This window comes from Dryobates pubescens, chromosome Z (genome assembly GCF_014839835.1).
Source record: "Dryobates pubescens isolate bDryPub1 chromosome Z, bDryPub1.pri, whole genome shotgun sequence".
Taxonomy (NCBI): Eukaryota; Metazoa; Chordata; class Aves; order Piciformes; family Picidae; genus Dryobates; species Dryobates pubescens.
Genome location: NC_071657.1, coordinates 48,731,091 through 48,752,367, shown reverse-complemented (window position 1 = coordinate 48,752,367; position 21,277 = coordinate 48,731,091). Strand labels below are relative to the sequence as shown.

Below are 21,277 nucleotides of genomic sequence, written 5' to 3'. Positions count from 1 at the left end.
CCCTGATACAGCACACCACATCATAATATCCATGTCACAGTCAAGCCTATGTCAGGTATAAAGTATTATTCCGTATGAAATGAATGGAGCATGAAGAGGTTGAAGAGCTATTCAAAGGGATTTCTTAAAGGATAAACATTTGTGCCCAAAGCAAATTTGCACTGGTCCTGGTATTTTGAAAGTAAATGAACATTCAGCCATAAATATAATTGTCTGTAACTGGACTGAGTGCCTTCATTCTCCATCTTGGGTTGTAGAATCCATGATCTTCCTGCAGTAAGAACTCCAGCTGCAGGACCCAACTCTAAGCCACCTTGCATTTTACTGAGCATCAAAGGCTCAGTTACCAGGAGCAGAAAGGACACCAGATTCTCTGTAGACTGTGCTTCACATCTGAATTCCTGGGAGATACATCCCTTCCTACTACCTGCTGCCTAGTTTGTGTACATCATAACATCAGTGCTGGGGCTACATGTTTCCAAACACATCATCATAGAGTTCCATTAACATCAGGGAGAGCAAAATGTTACTGCTGGTATCTACCACGTTGCAAGACAAGACAGACTTACTCACTCCTCACTACATTTAATAACTTTTCTACATTAAAGAGAAAAAAAAAACAAAAAACATTCTTATAGAATCATAGAATTGTTAGGGTTGGAAGGGACCTCAAGGATCACCCAGTTCCAACCCCCTGCCATGGGCAGGGACACCTCACATTAGATCAGGTGCAGCTCAAGAGCCACATGCAGCCTGGCCTTAAAAACCTCCAGGGTCTGGGGCTTCTACCACCTCCCTGGGCAACCTATTTAAGTATCTCACCACCCTCATGGTGAAAAACTTCTTCCTAACATCCACTCTGAATCTACCATTTCTAGTTTTGTTCCATTCCCCCTAGGCCTATCAATACCTGACACCCTAAAAAGTCCCTCCCCAGCTTTCTTGTAGGCCCCCTCAAGATACTGGAAGGCCATAATAAGGTCTCCTCAGCACCTTCTCTTCTCCACACTGAACAGCCCCAACTCTCTCAGTCTGTCCTCACAGGAGAGGTGCTCCATTCCTCTAACCATCCTTGTGGCCCTTCTCTGGACATAGAATCATAGAATCAGACAGTGTTGGAAAGGACCACAAGGATCATCTAGTTCCAACCCCCCTGCCATGGGCAGGGACACCCCACACTAGATCAGGCTGGCCAGAGCCTCATCCAGCCTGGTCTTAAACAACTCCAGGTATGGGGCCTCAACCACCCCCCTGGACAACCCATTCCAGGACTTCACAACTCTCATGGTGAAGAACTTCCTCCTCACATCCAGTCTGAATCTCCCCAGCTCCAGCTTCATTTCATTCCCCCTAGTCCTATCACTACCTGAGATCCTGAGAAGTCCACCCGCAGCCTTCTTGTAGGCCCCCTTCAGATACTGGAAGCTCACAATAAGGTCACCTTGGAGCCTTCTTTTCTCCAGACTGAACAGCCCCAACTCTTTCAGTCTGTCCTCATAGGAGAGGTGCTCCAGCCCTCTGATCATCCTCATGGCCCTTCTCTGGACATGCTCCAGCACATCCAGTGGCTCCAGAACTGGATGCAGCAATCCAGGTGGGGTCTCACCAGAGCCAAGTAGAGGGGGAGAATCACCTCCCTCAACTTGCTGGCTGTGCTTCTCTTGATGCAGCCCAGGATGTGATTGGCTTTCTGGACTGCAAGTGCACACTGGTGGCTCATGTTGAACATCTCATCCACCAGCGCCCACAAGACCTTTTCTTCAGGGCTGCTCTCAAACTACTTGCTGCCCAGCCTATATCACTGCTTGGGACTGCCCTGACCCAGAGGCAGGACCTTGTATTTGGTCTTTTTGAACCTCATGAAGTTGTCATGGTCCCACCTCCCCAGCCTGTCAAGGTCCTTCAAGATGCCATCTCTTCCCTCCAGCATGTCTGCTACACCACACAGCTTGGTGTTGTCAGCAAATATGCTGAGGGTGCACTCAATGCCACTGTCCACGTCACCAACAAAGATGTTAAACAAAACCGGTCCCAGTACTGATCCCTGAGGGACTCTACTCATCACCCATTGACAGTCACCCTTTGTGTGGGGCCATCAAGCCTGTTCTTTATCCACTGAATGGTCCATCCTTCAAACCCATACTGCACCAGCTTGGAGACCAGGATGAGGTGCAGGACAGTGTCAAAGGCTTTGCTCAGGTCCAGGTAAATGACATCAGTCGCCTTCATCTACTAATGTTGTGAGTGTGTCATAGAAGACCACAAGTTAGAAGTACATGCAATATGTCTGAAAGTCTAGCATACAAAAAAATCCTTCTCATGGAAACATTTCCTGTTAATGATTTCCACAAAATCTCACAAAATCAAATTGATTTGTAATTACTTGAAGTTATTACACAAACTTTTATTTAATTATATAGAAAAAACTTAATGTACCTGTAATTGGTATCTTTGGGTTTTCAAGTAGCTTTCCTGGATCAGCTACTGAGGCTCTTAGTAATGAAGCTATGCAAAACAATGAGCAGAAGTAATAAGCTGAAAAAATAAATACACATTTGTGAGTCTTTTTCAGATGTACAAAATAGCTACCCTACACTGCATCAGAAGTACAGATACTCCAGCACTGAGCTGGAAAACTACTCAGCCTTCTCATTCAATTTCAGATATATTTTTGGTACTATAATGTCAACAGTATTAAGTACTCCCTAGTTTTAGAAAGGGAGAGGAAAAGGCAGCAGTGAACACTGCTTTGATAGCACCAGAAGGATGCTACTGTGATCTTACCACTTGAATTTAAGAAGTTCCTCAACTACCTTATCAAATAAGCACAAATCGAATATTCTACAGATCAAAGCCTCTACATTGAAAGAACATTCCCATTCCTCACTTTAAAGTTGATTAGTTATAATCCAAGCCTTTTCTCCAGTAAAACCTATTAGCCTAACTCAGATTAGTTGACCCATCCAGTGATGTATGACAAAACTTACAAAACTCTGTTTGTCAACCACTAATACTACCACTCCAAATTCTGACAAACACTAAGAGTTGTTGGCCTGAAATTGTATCATTAAGTTCTAGCTACAGGATCTGAAATCCTTACTGACAGTCCTCCTGTTTCCACACAAGGAAGTTTTATCGTAACACCTTTGAAATTAATGTCTCAGCTTTTCAGAATAAAAATGTAGGATGCATCCCAGCACTCTTACCCTTTATTTCTATCCTCCAACTTTTTTGTTTCTTTTCTGACCATTCCCATATATGTGAACCATTGCTCAGAGATACTACTTTCACTAGTCAAAAAAAGGACTAGGTTAAATTGACTTACACAAAATTGCCACAACTGAAATATGTCCCTCTTCATAGTGAGGAAAAAGGATGACTTTTGGAATGAAGATTGTATTGTACAGCCAGACAAAGATAATCAGGCCCATGCAGCACCAACCCCGAGGGTCAACGACAAAGTGAATTCGTCTTCCCATTGAGCACAAACAGGTAATTATCTGCACAACCTGGGGAAAAAAATGTATCCTAGAGATATAAATTAATAAAATAAAGGGGAAAAAAAAAAGAGTAAATTAACTAGTACCATGCTATGTACAGGGTTCCACATACACTCAAACAGGAAGAGAAAAAAACAGCCAAAGAAACAGTCACCTCCTGATTTAAGAAATTAAATTGCAATGTACAGACATTTCACATACATTGCTTCAGTGCCAAGTAGATAATTTTTTCTTACAATTTCAATAATTAGATGTTTCTCACTAAAAAGTAGTATTTATCAGCAAGACGTAAGTCATACAAGTACCCAGGAAATCTGCTAAGGCATGGGAAAATCAAGCAACTGTCAGCCAGCTGGCAGTAGCAAAGGATATAAACAGAAAGGATGTCTTCCTTCAAAATAAACAAAGGTTATAAAGCAAGTAAGAAATAGAGGGATTGATTTATGTTTTACAAGGACTCATCCCACTTACCTGCAACAGTCTCCCAAATATATTTCAAGATGATTTTTTTAAAAGCTTGTGTGCTAAAATAGTCACAAGACTAGTAAGAAATTTGTCATAGAATCATAGAATCAGTCAGGGTTGGAAAGGACCACAAGGATCATCTAGTTCCAACCCCCCTGCCATGGGGGATTGTCATTTTATCCCTGCTTAAAAAACTCCTTTGTGACATTTATAACAAACCAATAGAGAAAGGAATCATACTATTCTGACATCTTTCATGCAGATCATTGAGTCAGTTGAGGAAAAACTCAACATGAGCCAGCAACATGCACTTGCAACCCTGAAGGCCAACTGTGTCCCGGGCTGCATCAAAAAAAGTGTGACCAGCAGGACAAGCGAGGTGATTCTCCCCCTCTACTCTGCTCTTGTGAGGCCCCCACCTGGAGTATTGCATCCAATTGTGCCGCCATTTGTGGCCTCCAACACAAGGACGCTTGAGCTCTTGAAGTGGGTCCAGAGGATGGAGCACCTCTCTTATGGTGACAGGCTGTGAGAGTTGGGACTGCTGAGCCTGAAGAAAAGGCTTCAGAAAGACCTTATAGAGGCCTTCCAGCAACTCAATTGCTAACTTTATTGTTTGCATGACAATATTCACTTTTATAACTAACTCCAAACCAAAACCAACACACACAACCCCAAACCCATACCTTTGATGACAAGCTCCACAATTAAGTTCAAACTACGCAACAAAAAGCTCCATTATTATTAAAGGGAGGTTTTTCATCATCATCATCTTCTGTCTCTTTTCTGAAATAGATATGAGAAAAGTGTGATACTCAAGCAATCATCATCACTGGTTTGAAAGGCAGTCTGCAACAAATAATCTTCTATTCTGTTCTTCATACCTCAACTCTCTAAGCAGAGGTTCCTTTCAAGCTGTTCACAGATATATCCAGAAAATTTGCCTCTCATGTCTGAATTGGTATGCTGACTCTGACTAGTACTCCTCAAAACTTCAATTCTAGGTCCTGTCTTTGGGATGAAGTGTTAAAAGGATATGAGTGTTCAGAGAAAGGTCTACATAAAACTGTAATGCTGTCAGTTTGTTTCAGCTATTTTAAACTGTGATACACTTTCTCCCTGTATGCCTACTATAATGATAGCTTTTATAACTTTTCATTATACTTTTGTCAGCAATACTGCACAAATAATGTTAATATATTGACTTCCTCCAGCAAAATACAATTACATACAATATAATAAAAGTCTAAGGTGGAGGGGAAGGGATAAAGAAAACCTAATATGCATATTCTTATTATTAGATAGAAAATGTTAGATTCCTATTTAACTCACAGATTAACTGAATGCACAGTATTCGCTTCTTAAACACACTTAAACAAATAATCTCAATTTACTCTTGCAAATACAGTATCAAAAAGAAAGGAGGACTGATCTAAAATAACTTTGTTCTTCAGGATGCACCATTTCTGATTAGAATAACTATAATATGTAGAGGAAAAAAGTCTATAAGCAGGTTTACAAACAAATCAGTTGAAAAGAAAAAATTAAGTAAAAGAGAGAGACGTACACACTCAGTATTCATGCATGCAGTGCCTAAAAATTTTCCAAAGAGTACTCACCTGGAGGGTTTGTGGTTACCTTCCCTGTTATCTTAATTTATAGAAAAATTTTATAACTAAAAACAAATAAAGCAGTAGCTTTGGCTTTGAAACAGTAGCTGTGGCTTTGAAAAGCTTCAGATTTACGCAAACCTGACTGAACCTTTTCTCCATTACCAAGAATTGTTGTCACCCTTCTAAAAACACTTTTACTACAGGATGCCTGGACAGCATCCAGTTCAATTAATTATATAATAAACTCAGTATTTGTTCACCATAAATCTCCATCATCTCCAATATGACTTCCACTGAACAATAAGACCACATAACAATCAGGCAGGTGGGAAGTCACCTCTGAGGAATGCAAAAGCTTTGCACTAATCAGAAATGTTATCGTGAAATAAAGACTGTTTTAATAGACTCATTTGAATGCAAATTTTAGAAGTATACAATCTTTCATCAAGACTGTTCCAAACCTACTTAGAAAATTCTGTTTCATCAATAAACCAAACACAAGCACTACTCAATTTGTCATCCTAAGTCTAGCAATTGGCTCTAGTGACATCTTGATCCTTGCACTTCTATGGCTGTCACACTGGTACAGAAATAGAACCCAAAATTCTATGCATCTGCCTCATGTTAGCCCTGGACTTCTAATTCAGCAAGAAAAGTAGCACATGTGAAATCTGCCTTCCAGAATTGTTTTCCCGAGTTCTTAAAACAAGTCCAGAATTACAGAGATGAGCATTCACTATGATACACAGTTTTAAGACTCCCATGAAAATTGCAAAATAGTATGCTCTATAAAATACACTTTTGGAGTGAGAAAAACACTCCATCCTCTTCTCCAGTCTGTATGCTAAGAAATTCAGACATTAAAGGAACATCCAGACAAAAAGGAACAGAGGATAGCAATTTGAGAGATACGCTTGCTGTATTTGTGGTAGCCAGGATAATGCCATAGCAATCAACAGCTTCCAACGATTTGCAGATCCACCTGTGGTTTTAGATGTTACTTTTTCAAAATCGTAAGCATTAAAAGTGAAGATACAATTCATCAGAAAAAAAAAAAAAAAGAAAGGAAAAAAGTGGACTTGAGCCAAACAACCACATTACTTTCAACTGCATTTTAAAGAAGTCACTTTTGTGATGTTGTCAAGTGGCAGAACAGAATCACTACTTTGACTTTTGCAGCTCTTCTGTTTAACAAAAGCATTATCTGAATACCCAGTTAATACAAACAGCAGCATTTTTTTGCCATTACAAAACCCCACTTGTACCTGACATTACGTATGCTTGTACCATAGACGGTTGTTTGTAGAGACCTTGGCACTACGCAGCTGTGAGGTGACTGCTAACAGGTTGGTTAGGGTAGGTGAGCCATTCCCACCCACCTATTTTTCATTGATAGGATCTTGCAAGGCATACCTGTAAACATATATATGGCGTTCATGAAACATGCCACACAGGCTTGGACCGGGGCACGGCATAGTATTAATGTATACGCGCTACGCCCTCACTCATCACAAATCTATGAAGACTACCTTCACCTAGTGAAGGGCAGCTACTCAAGGCACCCCAGAGAAAGCCTAACCTCCCCCAGTCAAGTAAGAACTCTAGGTCTCTCAGCACCACGCCAAAACGCAGCTCGAGGGGCATCCGGCGTCTTCGGGCCACCTCACACAGGATGAGCAAGAGAGACCTCTCCTCAGCAGGCCCGAGTCAGGAGCAGCGCTCGGGCACCAGATTCCCGAAGACGCCTGGCCCCCGGGACAGTCTTCAGGGCACCGGCCCCTCCCGCGGCCCCTCCTGCTCGACACCTCGATTGCTGCCCCGTCGTTCCCACCCCCCCGCGGCCCACGAGGCGGAACAAACCGTTGGGCGAGACCAGGCGGAGAAAGGCGGGGCCGCGCACTCGCGCCCCCTGCTCTCCACAGCAACCGTAGGGACCACCTTGCGGCGCGTGCCTGCCGCCGCAGCGGCACCTTTGGCTTCCGCTTCCGCTGTGCGCTGCGCATGCACGCTGAGAGCGCGCCGGCGGTGGGGCCGGAGCGTAGCGGGAGAGAGGTGGAGTGCTGCTCCGCGCGGCGCGGTCTGGCGTTCTGTTTGCTGAACGACCTTGACGCGGGTTCGCTGGGTGCTGAGCTGCTTTAGCACATACTGTTAAAGTCTGTGAAGTGTTCGCGCAGGTGGCACTGTCTCCGCTCGGCTGGAGCTTGTGAAAATCTCTCAGCCCCACCCGCTTTTGGTCGTGCAGTTGTCTTCCCCCGTTGTTGAACCTCTGCGACGCACACCCGTGTCTGAACGCAGATGCTGGTCGAGTGCTCTCTTTTGCATCACTGTAGTCTCTGCAATTCCTGGTAAAACATAGGCTATGCGGGCATGGCTTTTGCTTTATCACCAGGGTCCTCTTAGGAGAATTTCACCCCTTAACTATTGTAGCAGTCTTTATATAGTATAACATTGTCTTTACAGTATGAAGTTGTGTTAGCTGTCTTCAGAGATAGGTATGTTGCTTTTGAATGATCATGGTTAAGTCTGCTTCAAGGAGGCTAAGGGTAGCCCCTACTTTGAAGATAAGGACATTTTGTTTCTCAGAATCTTAAAAGTCATCAACTCTGAAAGAAGAAAGTATTCAGTATCACCAAGGTTGGAAGAGACCTCAAAGATCATCGAGTCCAACCTGTCACCACAGACCCCATGACTAGAGTAGGGAGGACAATAGTGCCCACTGCAGGCTTGAACTCACAAGCTTCCCCATTAAGGGTCTTATGTGCTACCAACTGAGCCACACCATCCCTGGACTATCAAAATAATGTTAGCATTCCAGTCTCAGTGCTTCTGTGAAACCCTCATCTGCCATATAACTGTAGCAAGACTAATAAGGACTCCAGGGATTCCAAAATCCAGAATGATGCAGATAGATGAGGGTATCATAAAAATACAGTTTTTTAAAATAGTAGTACATGCATGTTAAGTAGTGAGTGGTCAAATCAAATCATGTCATACTTGAAGGCTTGTAAGGTCTAAGAGCAGTATGCAAATGTTCAGTGTGTTCCAATTTGAAATGCGTATGTGGATTAGTTCTGGTTGTATAAAAGAATTACACCTGTACGCTTTGCATTCTTGCCACTCTTCTTGGTCAGTTGCAGAATTTTTGTGACACCTGGTCTCTGCTATGCTGTGCTGCTTGCTCACAGAGGGCCTTTACATGGGCACAGAAGCCAATCTTTAAAAGACAAATTCTGACCCTCAAGGGATTAGCAGGTGCTTAGAGCCACAGAGAGCCTGTAATGGACAGCATTTTCAGTGTTCCCAGCTGGGAATCCTGCCTTGAGCACCCATTGCTGATGTACATACATGAACTTTTGGCTACCTAACAGTATCCCCATCTGTCCGAGTGGCATGGTTCCCACCGATTGAACTGCTGCCCTGGAGTACTTTTGCTACACAATAATGGATGAAATGCTTGAAGGGTGATGTAGTAATCACTAACGTAGAAGACTGTTATTACTGATAAAAATCTAAAAAGTCTTTCTGAAACCTAGTTATGATTATTCTGAAAAGAGTACCCATAAAGCAGATTTAGTGTTTAGGTGGATTTCAAACTTTTGTCAAGACTTTTGGCCCTTGTCCTGATTTAGTTTAGTGTCCACAATTTTCTGTGATGCAGAGCAACTGTTAACATTTCAAGCAAAAGTTGCTTTGACCTGAAAATACATATCAGCAGGAACTCCAGGTTGTCCGAAAAGAGAATGAAGTGCATGCCAGCATGCCAGCATGAAGTGCTTCCTCAAGAACAATGTATGTATTTCCCTAGGAACAGGTAACACTGAAAAGAACAAACGTATTAATTGAACTATTAAACGTATTAATTGAACTATTAAAAAACGTTGGGAAGGCTCTTATAATAAAAAACAGTCATTGCCTCTAGTCTATGACAAATTCCACATATTAATTGATGCCAATATCTAAAAGACAAACTGGGAAAACTTATCACTGATTTGAAGAATAACTGTAGAAAACCAACCATGAGTGGAGAAACCAAGGACTTGGGAAATTAAATTTAAAGGCATGCAAAGAGGAATAATATGACCAAGGAAGATTTGTTGTAGAATGAAAAAATAATTAGTCAATAATGTAATCTTCTAGTCAAATACTATGCACATTTGTTTCTGCAATGGTACACTAATGGCTAGCTGTTACAGCTGTAGACTTGTTAGACATACTGCATTTTACTCTTCTGCTTGTGTATGTGCAGAGTAAACATAGGTGGTAGAGCATGGGCAGTAGTCTGTTCTGTCTCAGTCATCAGCACAACAGTTCTCATTTGCTCATATTTCTATGGGGGAAGCACAGTGCAGGAAGAAAAGCAGGCAATTGTGTTGTACTTCCCAAAGGAACCTGCAAAAGCTCAGACTACAGAAGTTGCCTGACACTTTTGCCAGAGATTCAAATCCACACAGATAATGAGTCCTTGTGGTGAACTCTATGCTGAAGGAAAAAGCATACCTAGGGGAAATACTCAATTTGCATAATATGGGCCTTACGTAAAGTCCAATGTGGCAAAGATTATTAAAATTCTACTAAATTAGAAAAATACACTCTTCAAAGCTAAGTATTGCTGCGTATTGCATAGAATTCCTCTTGGAGTTTCTGATGTCTGTCTTATTGTTGCTGTTTATAAATTACTGCAGGAGCCACCAGCTGTCATCATATAAATTTTACTGGCACTCTGTAAATATTAAATCAGTATGCTAAAATCAAGCCATGTGCAGCAACAGATGATGCTCTGTTGTGGAGAGGACGTGGACAAAGGAGGCATGGACTGTGATCCCTGTGATTCTTACTGCTTGCAAGACCCCTTAGTTCATGGACTGTTTTCTAAGATTCATTTTGAGCCCAGTTGTCTCCCTTTATGTACAGAAGAGACATTGCCTTTACGCAGATAATCTGTGCTGAGAAATTATCCTTCTCATCAGTATTCACCTTCTTAGATCCTAAATTGTGTAGTTTGTTACTGCCACTTCTTTTCTGCAGCACCGTTTAATTGCTCACTTGCTTGCAAACCTTGATGGTGCACACAGGAGCCGCTTGTTAGCTCTAGAATAGGAGCAGACCAGATTTCTTCGTATTGTGGAGATCAATCCATGTCATGACGATAGAAGTCTGTGTTGATGACATACTGTGCTGAAACAAAATCTGTCCTGGCCCTGAAGTTTTGTCATTTGCAATGTCACCTGATGAAAATGAGGCAATAGATATAAAGGCAAGTAAGTCTCGGATTCCATTTTCTCTCTGGCCTGATCACCAGAAAACCCAAAGGCAAGATAGCTTTTCCAATGTCTACTTCAGTAGTAGCCCCAGATATGGGGGCTAAGCGAGACCAGGCAGTAGTCTAATTTAGAGAGTTGATTTTCATCCAAGGCACTTCAGTGGCATGAAGAGCTCTACTCACTTAGTGTCCAGTTACAGATGATCTATAGCATTAACTTTAGTAACACCTCTCTCCCTTCAGGAATTACTGTCTGAAGTCTAGGCAGAACAACAGACTGATCAAATCCTTTCATGTCTATTGCAGTTCAAGGTGGGTTTGAACCACCTTCAGCAGAGAGTTAACTGAGATACTGCCTTATTTTCAGACAGGAGCTTACATACATGCCAGCTCTCTTTCAGACAACTACATAGCCTTTTCATCTCTTTTCTTTCTCATCTGAGAAGAGGGAGTGTGTGCAGCTGTCACGGAGAGATTTAGGGGGAGCTGAGCTTGGTGCCTGTATACCAGATACCTAAGGAGTTAGGTTTACCAAAACAGCAAATGCAAAATATTTATAATTCACTATAATGTTTCCTGTTTCTACTGGTAAGCTGCCTGATGGAGGACCTGAGGTACCCTCAACCCCACACCTCTTCACAAGCACCATCCTGCACTCGAAGGTCTTTTCTAACCTGGTTAATTCTATTCTATTCTATTCTATTCTATTCTATTCTATTCTATTCTATTCTATTCTATTCTATTCCTAAATATATCCCAGATGTGATTATGCAGTGGTTCAGGCTAGTGGGGAGCTTCTCTCTGAGTAGGGAATCTTATCATCTAGCTGTTGCAGCAAGGAGCTAGTACATTTAGGAGAAAGTACCAGAAGGGATGCCATCACCTGTCAGTAACGCATGATAAAGCTTGTTAGCTGACAGCGTTAAGGTTAGCTGTGAATATTTCATAAATGGTGAGCCAAGTAGCAAGCACAGCATGAAGCCCTGAATGCAGCTTCAGAGACTTTTCCCTGAGATACATGGCTGTGCAGAATTTGATAAGAGGTTGAGGTAACTCTAGTGTCTGATGTAATTACAGGTATTAAAACCAGTTGCGTAAAACCCTTAAGAGAATAACCTGCACTAAAGATTTATTTTGCTTAAGTGATTAGAATAAACAGTACCTCCCTTCAATTATTTTTAAGATAAAGCACACCTGTTCAGAAAAGAGGCAACAGTTCAAATCAAATGGCAAAAGTTGGGATTGAGGTGAATTTTCATTTTTCTGCAACTGTGGCTTTGTTTTGTTCATTAAGGTAGGTTTGCAGAAGGAGAAATAGTGCTCTCTGAAACAGAACAGATGACAGTAACAGTGCTTCCATTGTAAGCATAGTTACATTGGAAAAGCTTTCATTGCAGATACATGCATCCTCTGAATGGACACAACTAAATCAAAGGTCATGCAGGCTTGCTGCTATCATGGCATTACTACTGGAAGAATCCATATGATGGTGTGGACAGACCCCTCACCTTTCTGATTTATGCCATTATGCTAGTAGAGACCATCATAGTTGTGCAGGGAAAGCAAGCCCCTGCTAGCTCCAGCACACAACTTATTCCTAAAATGGAATTTTCAAAGGCTGATAAATCTGATCCAATTAATACATCCTTGATTTTGCAGAATACTGTGCTAATTACATGCAAGCAGTCATTGCTGTGTTAATTAAGCATTAATCCAAAAAACCTACAGCACTAATCTAATTAGCAATTACTACAGCTGTCATTACCTCTTTTCACCTACTTTTAAGCTGTGCAAATTCACACTAAGACTCTTTACATGAATAGCTTTCCTTGACTGCAGTAATGCTTGAGCACACACAATAGCTCACAAAATCTTGATAAGGTGCTGAGGCTTGAACTTCATATAAGGTAGGAAGTTGTTTCCTAGCCTCTCTTCTTGCATACAGCATGCTTTAGCAAAGCACCAGTCACTAGGGCTGGCTGTGCTATTGGACTTGCCCAGTGACAAGGGAAAAAGCATAAGCCATATATAATTACTTTGTTCTCTGAAATTATTGCTAACTAGTGCTACTTTGCCTGTTAGAAATACCTCCCTTGCTTTGCACATAACCTGAGCCCATTTGTGCTCCATGAAGCCTAGTAGGTGAAGGTAAATCTCTGAATATGAGTGCTAGAGAATATCAATTAGCGATATAAAACTAGAATAAATATTACGTTAAAACGAGTATTTCCTTTATTGCCTTCAATACAGGGATGATAAGACCTTGACAGTTTATTACTTAGAATGACATCATGTATTGTGCCATAACATACGAATAGCCATCACAGAGAAGACTTTCTTCCATTTTAGTGTACAATTTTTATTATTTAAAAACAGGTTTATGTATAATGAAAGATAGCGATGAGTTCAGTCATTGCAAGTGATCTGCAGAAGCAAACAGCTATTGCAGCAGTTCAGATCCAGTATCAGAATATCATTCAGATGCACATTTCAGTAAATATTAAACATGAGCCTTGCATTTGAAAGCCATACTGAACATGTTTTTTTGAACAGGACATTAAGATACTTCTCATCACATTTCAATTCAAATCAAGGAATAATGTACCCAACCTTTTAACTGAACATCTGTATTAGTACTGATTTCCAATACTGCCACCACCACCACACCCCCCTCCTCCCCTCCACCACCCCCCCCAGAAAACAAAAAAAAAGGGCCACCAAGCCTGTGGATAATTTCACAGCAGTGACCCAGGGCTGAGAGTCTGTCACTAGCAATGAAGCAGATTCCCAGAGGACTGAAGGTGCTGGGTTAGAAATCTACTTGAAGGAAGCTGATTGTTGTCTAATGTGCCAGGTCTGCAAGACAAATCTGGGGAGAGGCAGCTGAAGAGAGCACAGAAGCTAACAGTTCAGCTAACAGCCCCTCATGCTGTGTTGGCTAGCACTACATTCAGACCTTTCCCTAGCAGAGTTTTCTCAGCTGCCATGCTGATGAAAACCTTCTGCAAATTTTCTGTCATGCAAATGCCTTTTCTGCTTTAGTTTAGGTGTTGAGAATATTTCTTAAACTTTATCTTGAAGTGACTGTCAATGTTAAAGCAGAATGGGAAAAGTGCATTGTCTTGCCACAGTGAATTTTAATAATAATAAGCATCAATCCATTAATTATTTTTTTTTTGGTGGAAATATACAATTCAAAATTTTGTTTTTCTCTTTCTGCTGTGTAACACTTTCTCCTGTGCAACAGTAGGCAGAGAGAGAGTAAGTGCTTTCTGTGGCAAAATAACCTTTGCAAGCACTATATGTGTAAATTGTGAATTATAATAGTTTTCACTGCAAACTGAACTCCAACTGGGAGCAATAAGAATGACCTTAACTAGTCACAGCTTTTTATCTGCCTTATGTCCGTTTATATTTTACATTCACCAGCCATTATCGCAATGTAAAAGCGGACCTGTTTTTTCAAGGAAGAGACTAAAGCCTCATCTGTGTTACCACCATCACTGTATTGGCAGTCCCTGTAAGCAAAGGCAATGTAAACCAGCCAATTCATTAGCATTTTACACAGGTAAATCATGCTGGTTCTTTAGCTGTTGTTTACTCCATCCTAGAAACAGTGATAGGAAGGATGGAAATTTTTTTTTTCAAGATTTCCCTTATAAAAGTTAGAACTCTACCCATGACCTCCATAATCTCATCTTCATTTCTTTAACAGCTCCAAGACAATGTCTGGTACATGTAAGGTAAAGTTATTGTGGAAGCAGAGAAACAATTCAAGAAGAAACTGTTTCTGCGTACCTGTGTGATGCAAGCTTTTAGGTTTTGATAGGTTTCATGGGCTTCTTATGATCAAGGAGTTAAGAGATAATTTGCACAGGTCAATTGTGCTCATGTACATTTGCATGCAAGTCTGACAGCAGAGATCCATTTGCAGGGTCTTTAACCTGAGTCTCACATTTACACTCTTCTACAATCATGACTTCTTTGACCACTGGGACAGAACTGGTGCAGTTGAGATCCAAGCGCTTCATGGAGAACTTGCTGGGCAAGCAATGAGAACAAAAGGTGTAAAGATGATCTGGACCAGGAACGTGAAAAGAATTACATTTTCCAAAACACAGATTATTCTCTACCATCACCTTCTCACAGCTCTCATGAGTAACACCCTGAAACAGAAAGCAATTTGAAGTTTCTGATACATGAATGGCCCCTAGATTTTGCAGTAGCATATGATGGCAAAAAAACAAAACAAAACAGGAAATACTGTATTATTTTCTTTTCAAAGCATTTACTTTAAACAAATTCATTTTTTACATCAAGCAAGCAGTAAAATAGAAGAGCTTTTAAAAGCAAACTTTAGTGTTCCTATTGGCAATTCTTAGCTTGAACAACAAAGGCAAAATCTACTTCAGTAATGTCTCTGTGACCTGTTGGGAGGAAATTCAATAGCTGGATTTGTCATATTTACCGTTAATTGGTCTTTGAATTCTTATTTCTGACAGGTTTAAGCAGTCTCGCCAATTTAGCAGGATTAAAAACACCATTTTGGCCTGATATTCTTGTATGTAAACCAAAATATAATAAAAGTTTTAATCATAATAATAATAACATCATGGTCTCCATGTGGAAAAGGCACCATGGTTTTAGCAGGGCTTTTATTATGAAAATCATGAAAGTGCCGTGGAAGTTCTTATAATCTCTTGGTTTGCAAATAGCAGTTCCTCTTATCAGGAGAGCATGGCCAACTCCCAAGCCATAAAAAGCTGCACTAAAGTTAGCATTTTTACATTGGCATAACTGCAGCCATCCTGGAGAAAGCTTGCCAGATTACATGGTAGAAAAAGCAAAATGTTAGAACTTCCTAGGCCACAGCTATATTTACATTTTCTAGTGAAACAAATTTAGTGAGAGATGCAAAAAAATACGGTCCTTGAGGGACCCTGGTTATGGAAACACTTGAGAATAAAGGGCTTACAAGGAATACAGCACTTCATCCATGCATGTGACAATTTACCCGTTTTCCAGCATTCTTAGTACAGAATTAGATGTGTGCATCAGTCTTCTAATTAATACAGCAGAAAGGAATCCTTGCTCAGCTGTAAGAAAACAGCCAGCTTCTCCTGTAAACATGTGTCCTGGAACTTTGATTGTATGCATATATTGTGGTAGTTTTAGGTAGTTATATGTATATATAACTCTGAAAATTGAATGTGTGGATTTCCAGTGCTGAAGCTTAGTGTTTGGCACACCAGTCTAAAACTTTTCCAACCTTTTCAGTAGTATTCTTCAGCTACTTATCATGTGTTACTGTCCCTGGGACTTACCAAATTAAATAACCCATGTATCATTTGTTGCTGATTGTAAAAGGCAGGGGAAAGAACACATTTATTGATCCTGGATACCTGTTCTTACCTGAGAAAAAGGCAGGGTTCTGCAGTTTTCTTCATGCATTTCATTGGTCTTGATTGGCAGGACAACCTCTTCAGATGCAGAGTTTTTCTTTAATATGAAGTGGTCCCAAAATTTCTTGGCATCTTTTCTATAGAGAGGTTTAGCCTCCCTCTTGCTGGAATAGTGGGATGGAGAGTTTTCCACAGGATAAATCTCTCTGGGTGTTGCCCATGTTCTCAGGTCTTGGACTGCATGGAGTTCTGCATTGGGAAGAATGAATCTAGACATTTTTTTCTCCTCTCGCTTTTCATTTCCAGATGCTGTCTGTGGAATGGCTATAAAAACACTAGACTCTCCCAGGGTTTCCTCAACACCTACTGAGTTTTCCTGTACCAGCTCACGAAAACTCTTGCCTTCAGGCAGATTTCTGTCTAGATAGACAAAGTGCTGAAATGGCCGCCTGCTTTTCTTCTGCAGTGAATGGCCCTGTGGCTCTGTAGCTACAAGACATGAGAGCACTAGCAGCTGAAGAGGAAGCAGTGACATGATCTTGTAAAGTGCAGTCCTGATGCTGCTGCAGTGAACGTAGTGCCCTAGCTTTATAAGAGAGCCTGGTGTTAGTTTATGCATAGGAAGGGAGGGCTTAGAGAAGATTCTGCTGTTGCTAATTGCATTCATTTACTGTAGATTACAATTATGATAGGGGAGCTTGTGCTAATGAAACTCTGCTTTTAATCTGGATTATGTGTATTAGACATTCCTATCTGAAATCTAGTAACCCAGGATGGTGTGGGGAGCAGAAGGAGTCAACAGGAGGAAATGTTTGGATAACCTGTCTAGTTAAGGCCTAGGAATTAAGGAAACAGTTGAGGTTGTGTATTAGCCTGTTCAGTGTGGTCTTCATTGTGTATTTTGATTTTCCATTCCACAAAGCCAAAGACTGTCAAAACAAGGACTGTTACTTGATCACAACAGGAAGAGGCAAGCCAATTAAAGTTTGCTAAAATGTGAAGCTGGATGTCAAGTCAGCACACATTTTCAAAAGCTGAGTGTAATTTTGGATTTCATATTGGGGATATGATTCAAGGCCTGCAGCAGCGCCACTGCAAACTGGCAGATGGGTGCTCACATACACAGAGGAATATGCAGACAGCTTGCTTGCAGGGAAGCCCTTGCTTTACCTCCTTCACAGCTGGTTTGCAGCTGCTGGGGTATGCAGACATACTACTAGCCAAGAATAAAGCAGGAAGAAACATTGTGCTCTAGATTCTCAAAGGTAAACTAATGCTGTTACATTAGGCACCAAACCCACTACAGGCATCCTATAAAGTTGGTAAACAAAATGAGGATTTAAGCAAAATTTGTTGGAACTGACATATTTTACAATTCCAGACATCAATGTCTCAACAGAAATATCAGGACTTCTAGACCCTAAACAAGAGGCATCTTTTGCAAAATTATCACACTATGCTACACGTAAGAACAAAACAAACAAACAAATTGGATACAACATTCTACAGAGGAAGCAAACATTAATCCTAATCTGAAAATACTGAAAGGAAATTGTGCTTCAGATAATGTGCCATTTAAGTACTCTAATATCTACACACTTCTGTTTCTACCAGAAAGAATCTATCAATAGACTCTTAAGTTTGTAGCTAATGTGTTCATTATTCTTGAAAACTGGCTAGTCTGTACTAGATATGTGGAGTTATTTGACTTTTGTTTCTGGGGAATTAGTTTATTGCCTGATAGTCAAAGCGAACTACTTGCCTAGCAACATCCTTGCAAGGCACAGACATAACTTTAGCACAAAATTCATGGAGATCTAGAACTTGTGTTAAAATTTATCATATTCTTGATTGGAGTTCACATGCCAACATTAGCTTTATTTGTGCCTTGATCTCAGTGGGAAGATCTCATTAAGGGAAGCACAGCTGTTAATCACTAGCTTTTTTGCTCTGTAATTTCAGCCAAAAGCAATTTATTTCTGCCACTGGTTTGGTGCCTTCGTGAAGTCTGAAGTATGCACTGGGTGGACAGATTCTCTCACAGTTATCAGGAGTGAAATCACAGAAAATACTGGCATCTGCTACAAGATCAGTTGTGAGGTGTGCATGCAAAATTCTTTACGTCATGTTTACACAAATACGTTCAATGAGGCAAGAAAATTAATTTGGTGATGGATAAATAAGTAGCCTAGAAGTGCAGTTTGAATCCTCATATCCTATCTTTATTGACCAACACATTGAACTAAAGCAGCTGACTTTTGGAACTAAAATGTCCAGTATATGGTCCGTGATCATCAAAGACAAGAACTTTACATTTTGAGTTTTCTTTCTTCACTCCTTAGTTGCTCAGAGTTACAAGACTGGGGCGATACTTAGACCTATGTATTGTACTGTATTATACTGGCATGGAAAGGTCTGACACATTGAGCAATGTCTTTGAAACATGAGTTTTGCCTGTTGGAAGCAACATAGATTTTGCAGCTCTTTGCTTCAGAATTTAAAAATGCAAAACTAACTAAAACAAGTTAAAGACAATCCATCGTGATTATAGCAACACAACAGAAGTGTTGTTTCATTTTGCTTTTACCTATTTCAACTATTTCCCCCTTTGCCAGGGAATGTCTTTTCTCTAAATTTAGATCAGTTGTATACCAGCTCTTTCTTTTTGAAAGTGTCAGCTATGGTCTTGATCCTTGTTAGGGTTGAAAGGGACCTCAAGGATTATCTAGTACCAACCCCCCTGCCTTAGGCAGGGACACCTCACACTAGATCACATTGCTCAGAGACACATCCAGCCTGGCCTTATAAACCTCCAGGGATGAGGCTTCCACCACCTCCCTGGGCAACCTGTGCCAGTGTGTCACCACTCTCATGGGGAAGAACTTCTTCCTAACATCCAATCTGAATCTACCCACTTCTAGTTTTGCTCCATTCCCCCTAGTCCTATCACTATCCAACATCCTAAAAAGCCCCTCACCAGCTTTCTTTTAGTTCTGCCCCCACCTCCTCTCCCCCCTGCCTTGGGATACTGGAAGGCCAAAATAAGTTCACCTCAGAGCTTTCTCCTCTCCAGACTGAACAGCTGTCTGTCAGTCTGTCTCCACATGAGAGGTGCTCCACCCCTCATTGGGTTCAAACATTCTCTAATTCTGCCAAAGCTGATGTTAGATCATGTCTCTCATCATCACATCTCTGCCTGTTTCAAGCAGCTTCAGGGATGGGGACTCAACTACCTCCCAGGGCAGCCTATTCCAGTGTTTGATACTGTCTGAGTTTGCTTAGGAAAGCAAATGATGAATTCCAGACTGTAAGCTGTTTTTCAATTGTGGCAAATTTTCAGACATGATTTGTACACTTCAAATGTGTATAAATTCAGGTAGGAATGTGATCGAGAGAGACATCCAGTCCAATCCCCCTGCCAGAGCAGAATCACCTAGAGCAGATCACACAGGAATATTTTCAGAGAGGGAGACTCCACAGCCCCCTGGGCAGCCTGTTTCAGTGTTCTGTCACCCTCACAGGGAAAAAAAAAAATCCTGTTTCCATGAAACTTCCTATGCCTTAACTTCCACTACTGCCCCTTGTGCTGTCATTGGGCATCCCCCAGCAGAGCCTGGCTCCATCCTCTTGGCATTCATCCTTTATGTATTTATAAACATGAATAAAGTCACCCCTCACTCTCCTCCTCTCCAAGCTACAGAGCCCTCCCTCCCTCAGTCTCTCCTCATAATGATGTTCCACTCCCTTCATCATGTTTGTGGCTCTGAGCTGGACTCTTTCAAGCAGTTCTTTGAAGTCCTTGAACTGAGGGGCCAAGAACTTGATGCAATATTCCAGATGCAGCCTCACCATGGCAGAGTAGAGGGGGAGCAGAACCTCTCTTGACCTACTCACCACAGCCCTTCTATTCCACCCCAGGATGGCATTGGCCTTCTTGGCCAGCACATTGCTGGCTGATGAGTTGTAGCAACACAGTGCCTTGCAAAATATATCTGCAGTCTAATTAGTAAATCATAAAGGCCCAGAAAAAATGGACGTCAGAGTTAAATCAAAAGCTGTACTTTGATTTTACAAACCCACTTCTAAATTATTTTTTTTCCTTTGGTTTTATGGTTGGTGGGTTGAGAAAGAGGTGTGGGGGGATTGTTTTATTATCTATTTTTTCTTGATACTCTGATCATTGCCTTGGACTTCATGGGTGAATGAGTTACCACAGAAATGTAATATATGTGCTGCGTATGGTTTCATGCATTATGTGTGTGGGTTGTGGTTGTTGCTTGAGTTCCCATGATTATTTAGTGAGAGAAAAAGAGAAGGGAAAAAAAATCACATAAACAAAAGTGCATTAAACTACTCACATGTATGTTTGCAGCACTGACAGGTAATTGCCCGAAAGGCTCAGTTTACCTTCCTTCTTTAAAAATTCTACCACCTTCAATGTAACAAAGAAAGCTAGCTTTTAAGTCTCAGTTAAATTTTACCCCACTCTGCCCTGAAAGAAATTTTTAAAAAAGTATGTCTGTGTATGTTGGTATACTCTGCCCTTCTTATCTGATGCTGCTGAGGCATGGTTTGGTGCACAGACAACAACTTGGAATCATAAAATCATTTCAGTTAGAAAAGACCTTCAGGGTCATGGAGTCCAACCATTATCTAGGTCTACCAACTCTGGTGCTAAATCATGTCCCTTAACATCACACCTATGTGTCTTGTGAACACCCTCAGGGGTGGTGATTCAGCCACCTCCCTGGGGAGCCTATTCCAGTGTTTGAGAACCCTGTCAGTCACGAATTTTCTTCTAATATCCAACCTAAACCTCCTCTGGTGCAACTTCAGATAATTTCCTCTTGTCCTATCAGTTGTTACCAGGGAGAAGGGACCAGCCCCCACCTCACTACAACCTCCTTTCAGCCATTTGTGAGAGCGGTAAGGCCTGCCCTGAGCCTCCTTTTCTCAAGATTAACAACCATGGCTCTCTCAGCCATTCCTCATGAGACTGTTCTCCAGATCCTTCACCATGTTAGTTTCTTTTTTGTA

At 41.2% G+C, this 21,277-nt stretch overlaps 2 protein-coding genes across 2 annotated transcripts in view; both read right to left on the bottom strand.

Moving 5' to 3' along the window:
- Nucleotides 1–4,737, bottom strand: part of ZDHHC21 (zinc finger DHHC-type palmitoyltransferase 21) — a 31,722-nt gene extending 26,985 nt beyond the window's left edge. Inside the window, exons 1-3 of the mRNA XM_009904588.2 lie at nt 4,652–4,737; nt 3,326–3,509; nt 2,437–2,535 (exon numbers count right to left, since the gene is read on the bottom strand). Coding sequence (XP_009902890.1) covers nt 2,437–2,535; nt 3,326–3,479 — 253 coding nt within the window. The 5' untranslated portion in view covers nt 3,480–3,509; nt 4,652–4,737. The remainder of the gene's footprint in view (nt 1–2,436; nt 2,536–3,325; nt 3,510–4,651) is intronic.
- A 9,979-nt stretch (nt 4,738–14,716) lies between these two features.
- Nucleotides 14,717–16,775, bottom strand: CER1 (cerberus 1, DAN family BMP antagonist). The gene is made up of 2 exons (XM_009904587.2): nt 16,251–16,775; nt 14,717–15,004 (listed from the first exon to the last, which is right to left on the bottom strand). Exons 1-2 carry the CDS (start codon nt 16,773–16,775, stop codon nt 14,717–14,719), a joined length of 813 nt encoding a protein of 270 aa, XP_009902889.1.
- Between the last annotated feature and the right edge of the window lie 4,502 nt (nt 16,776–21,277).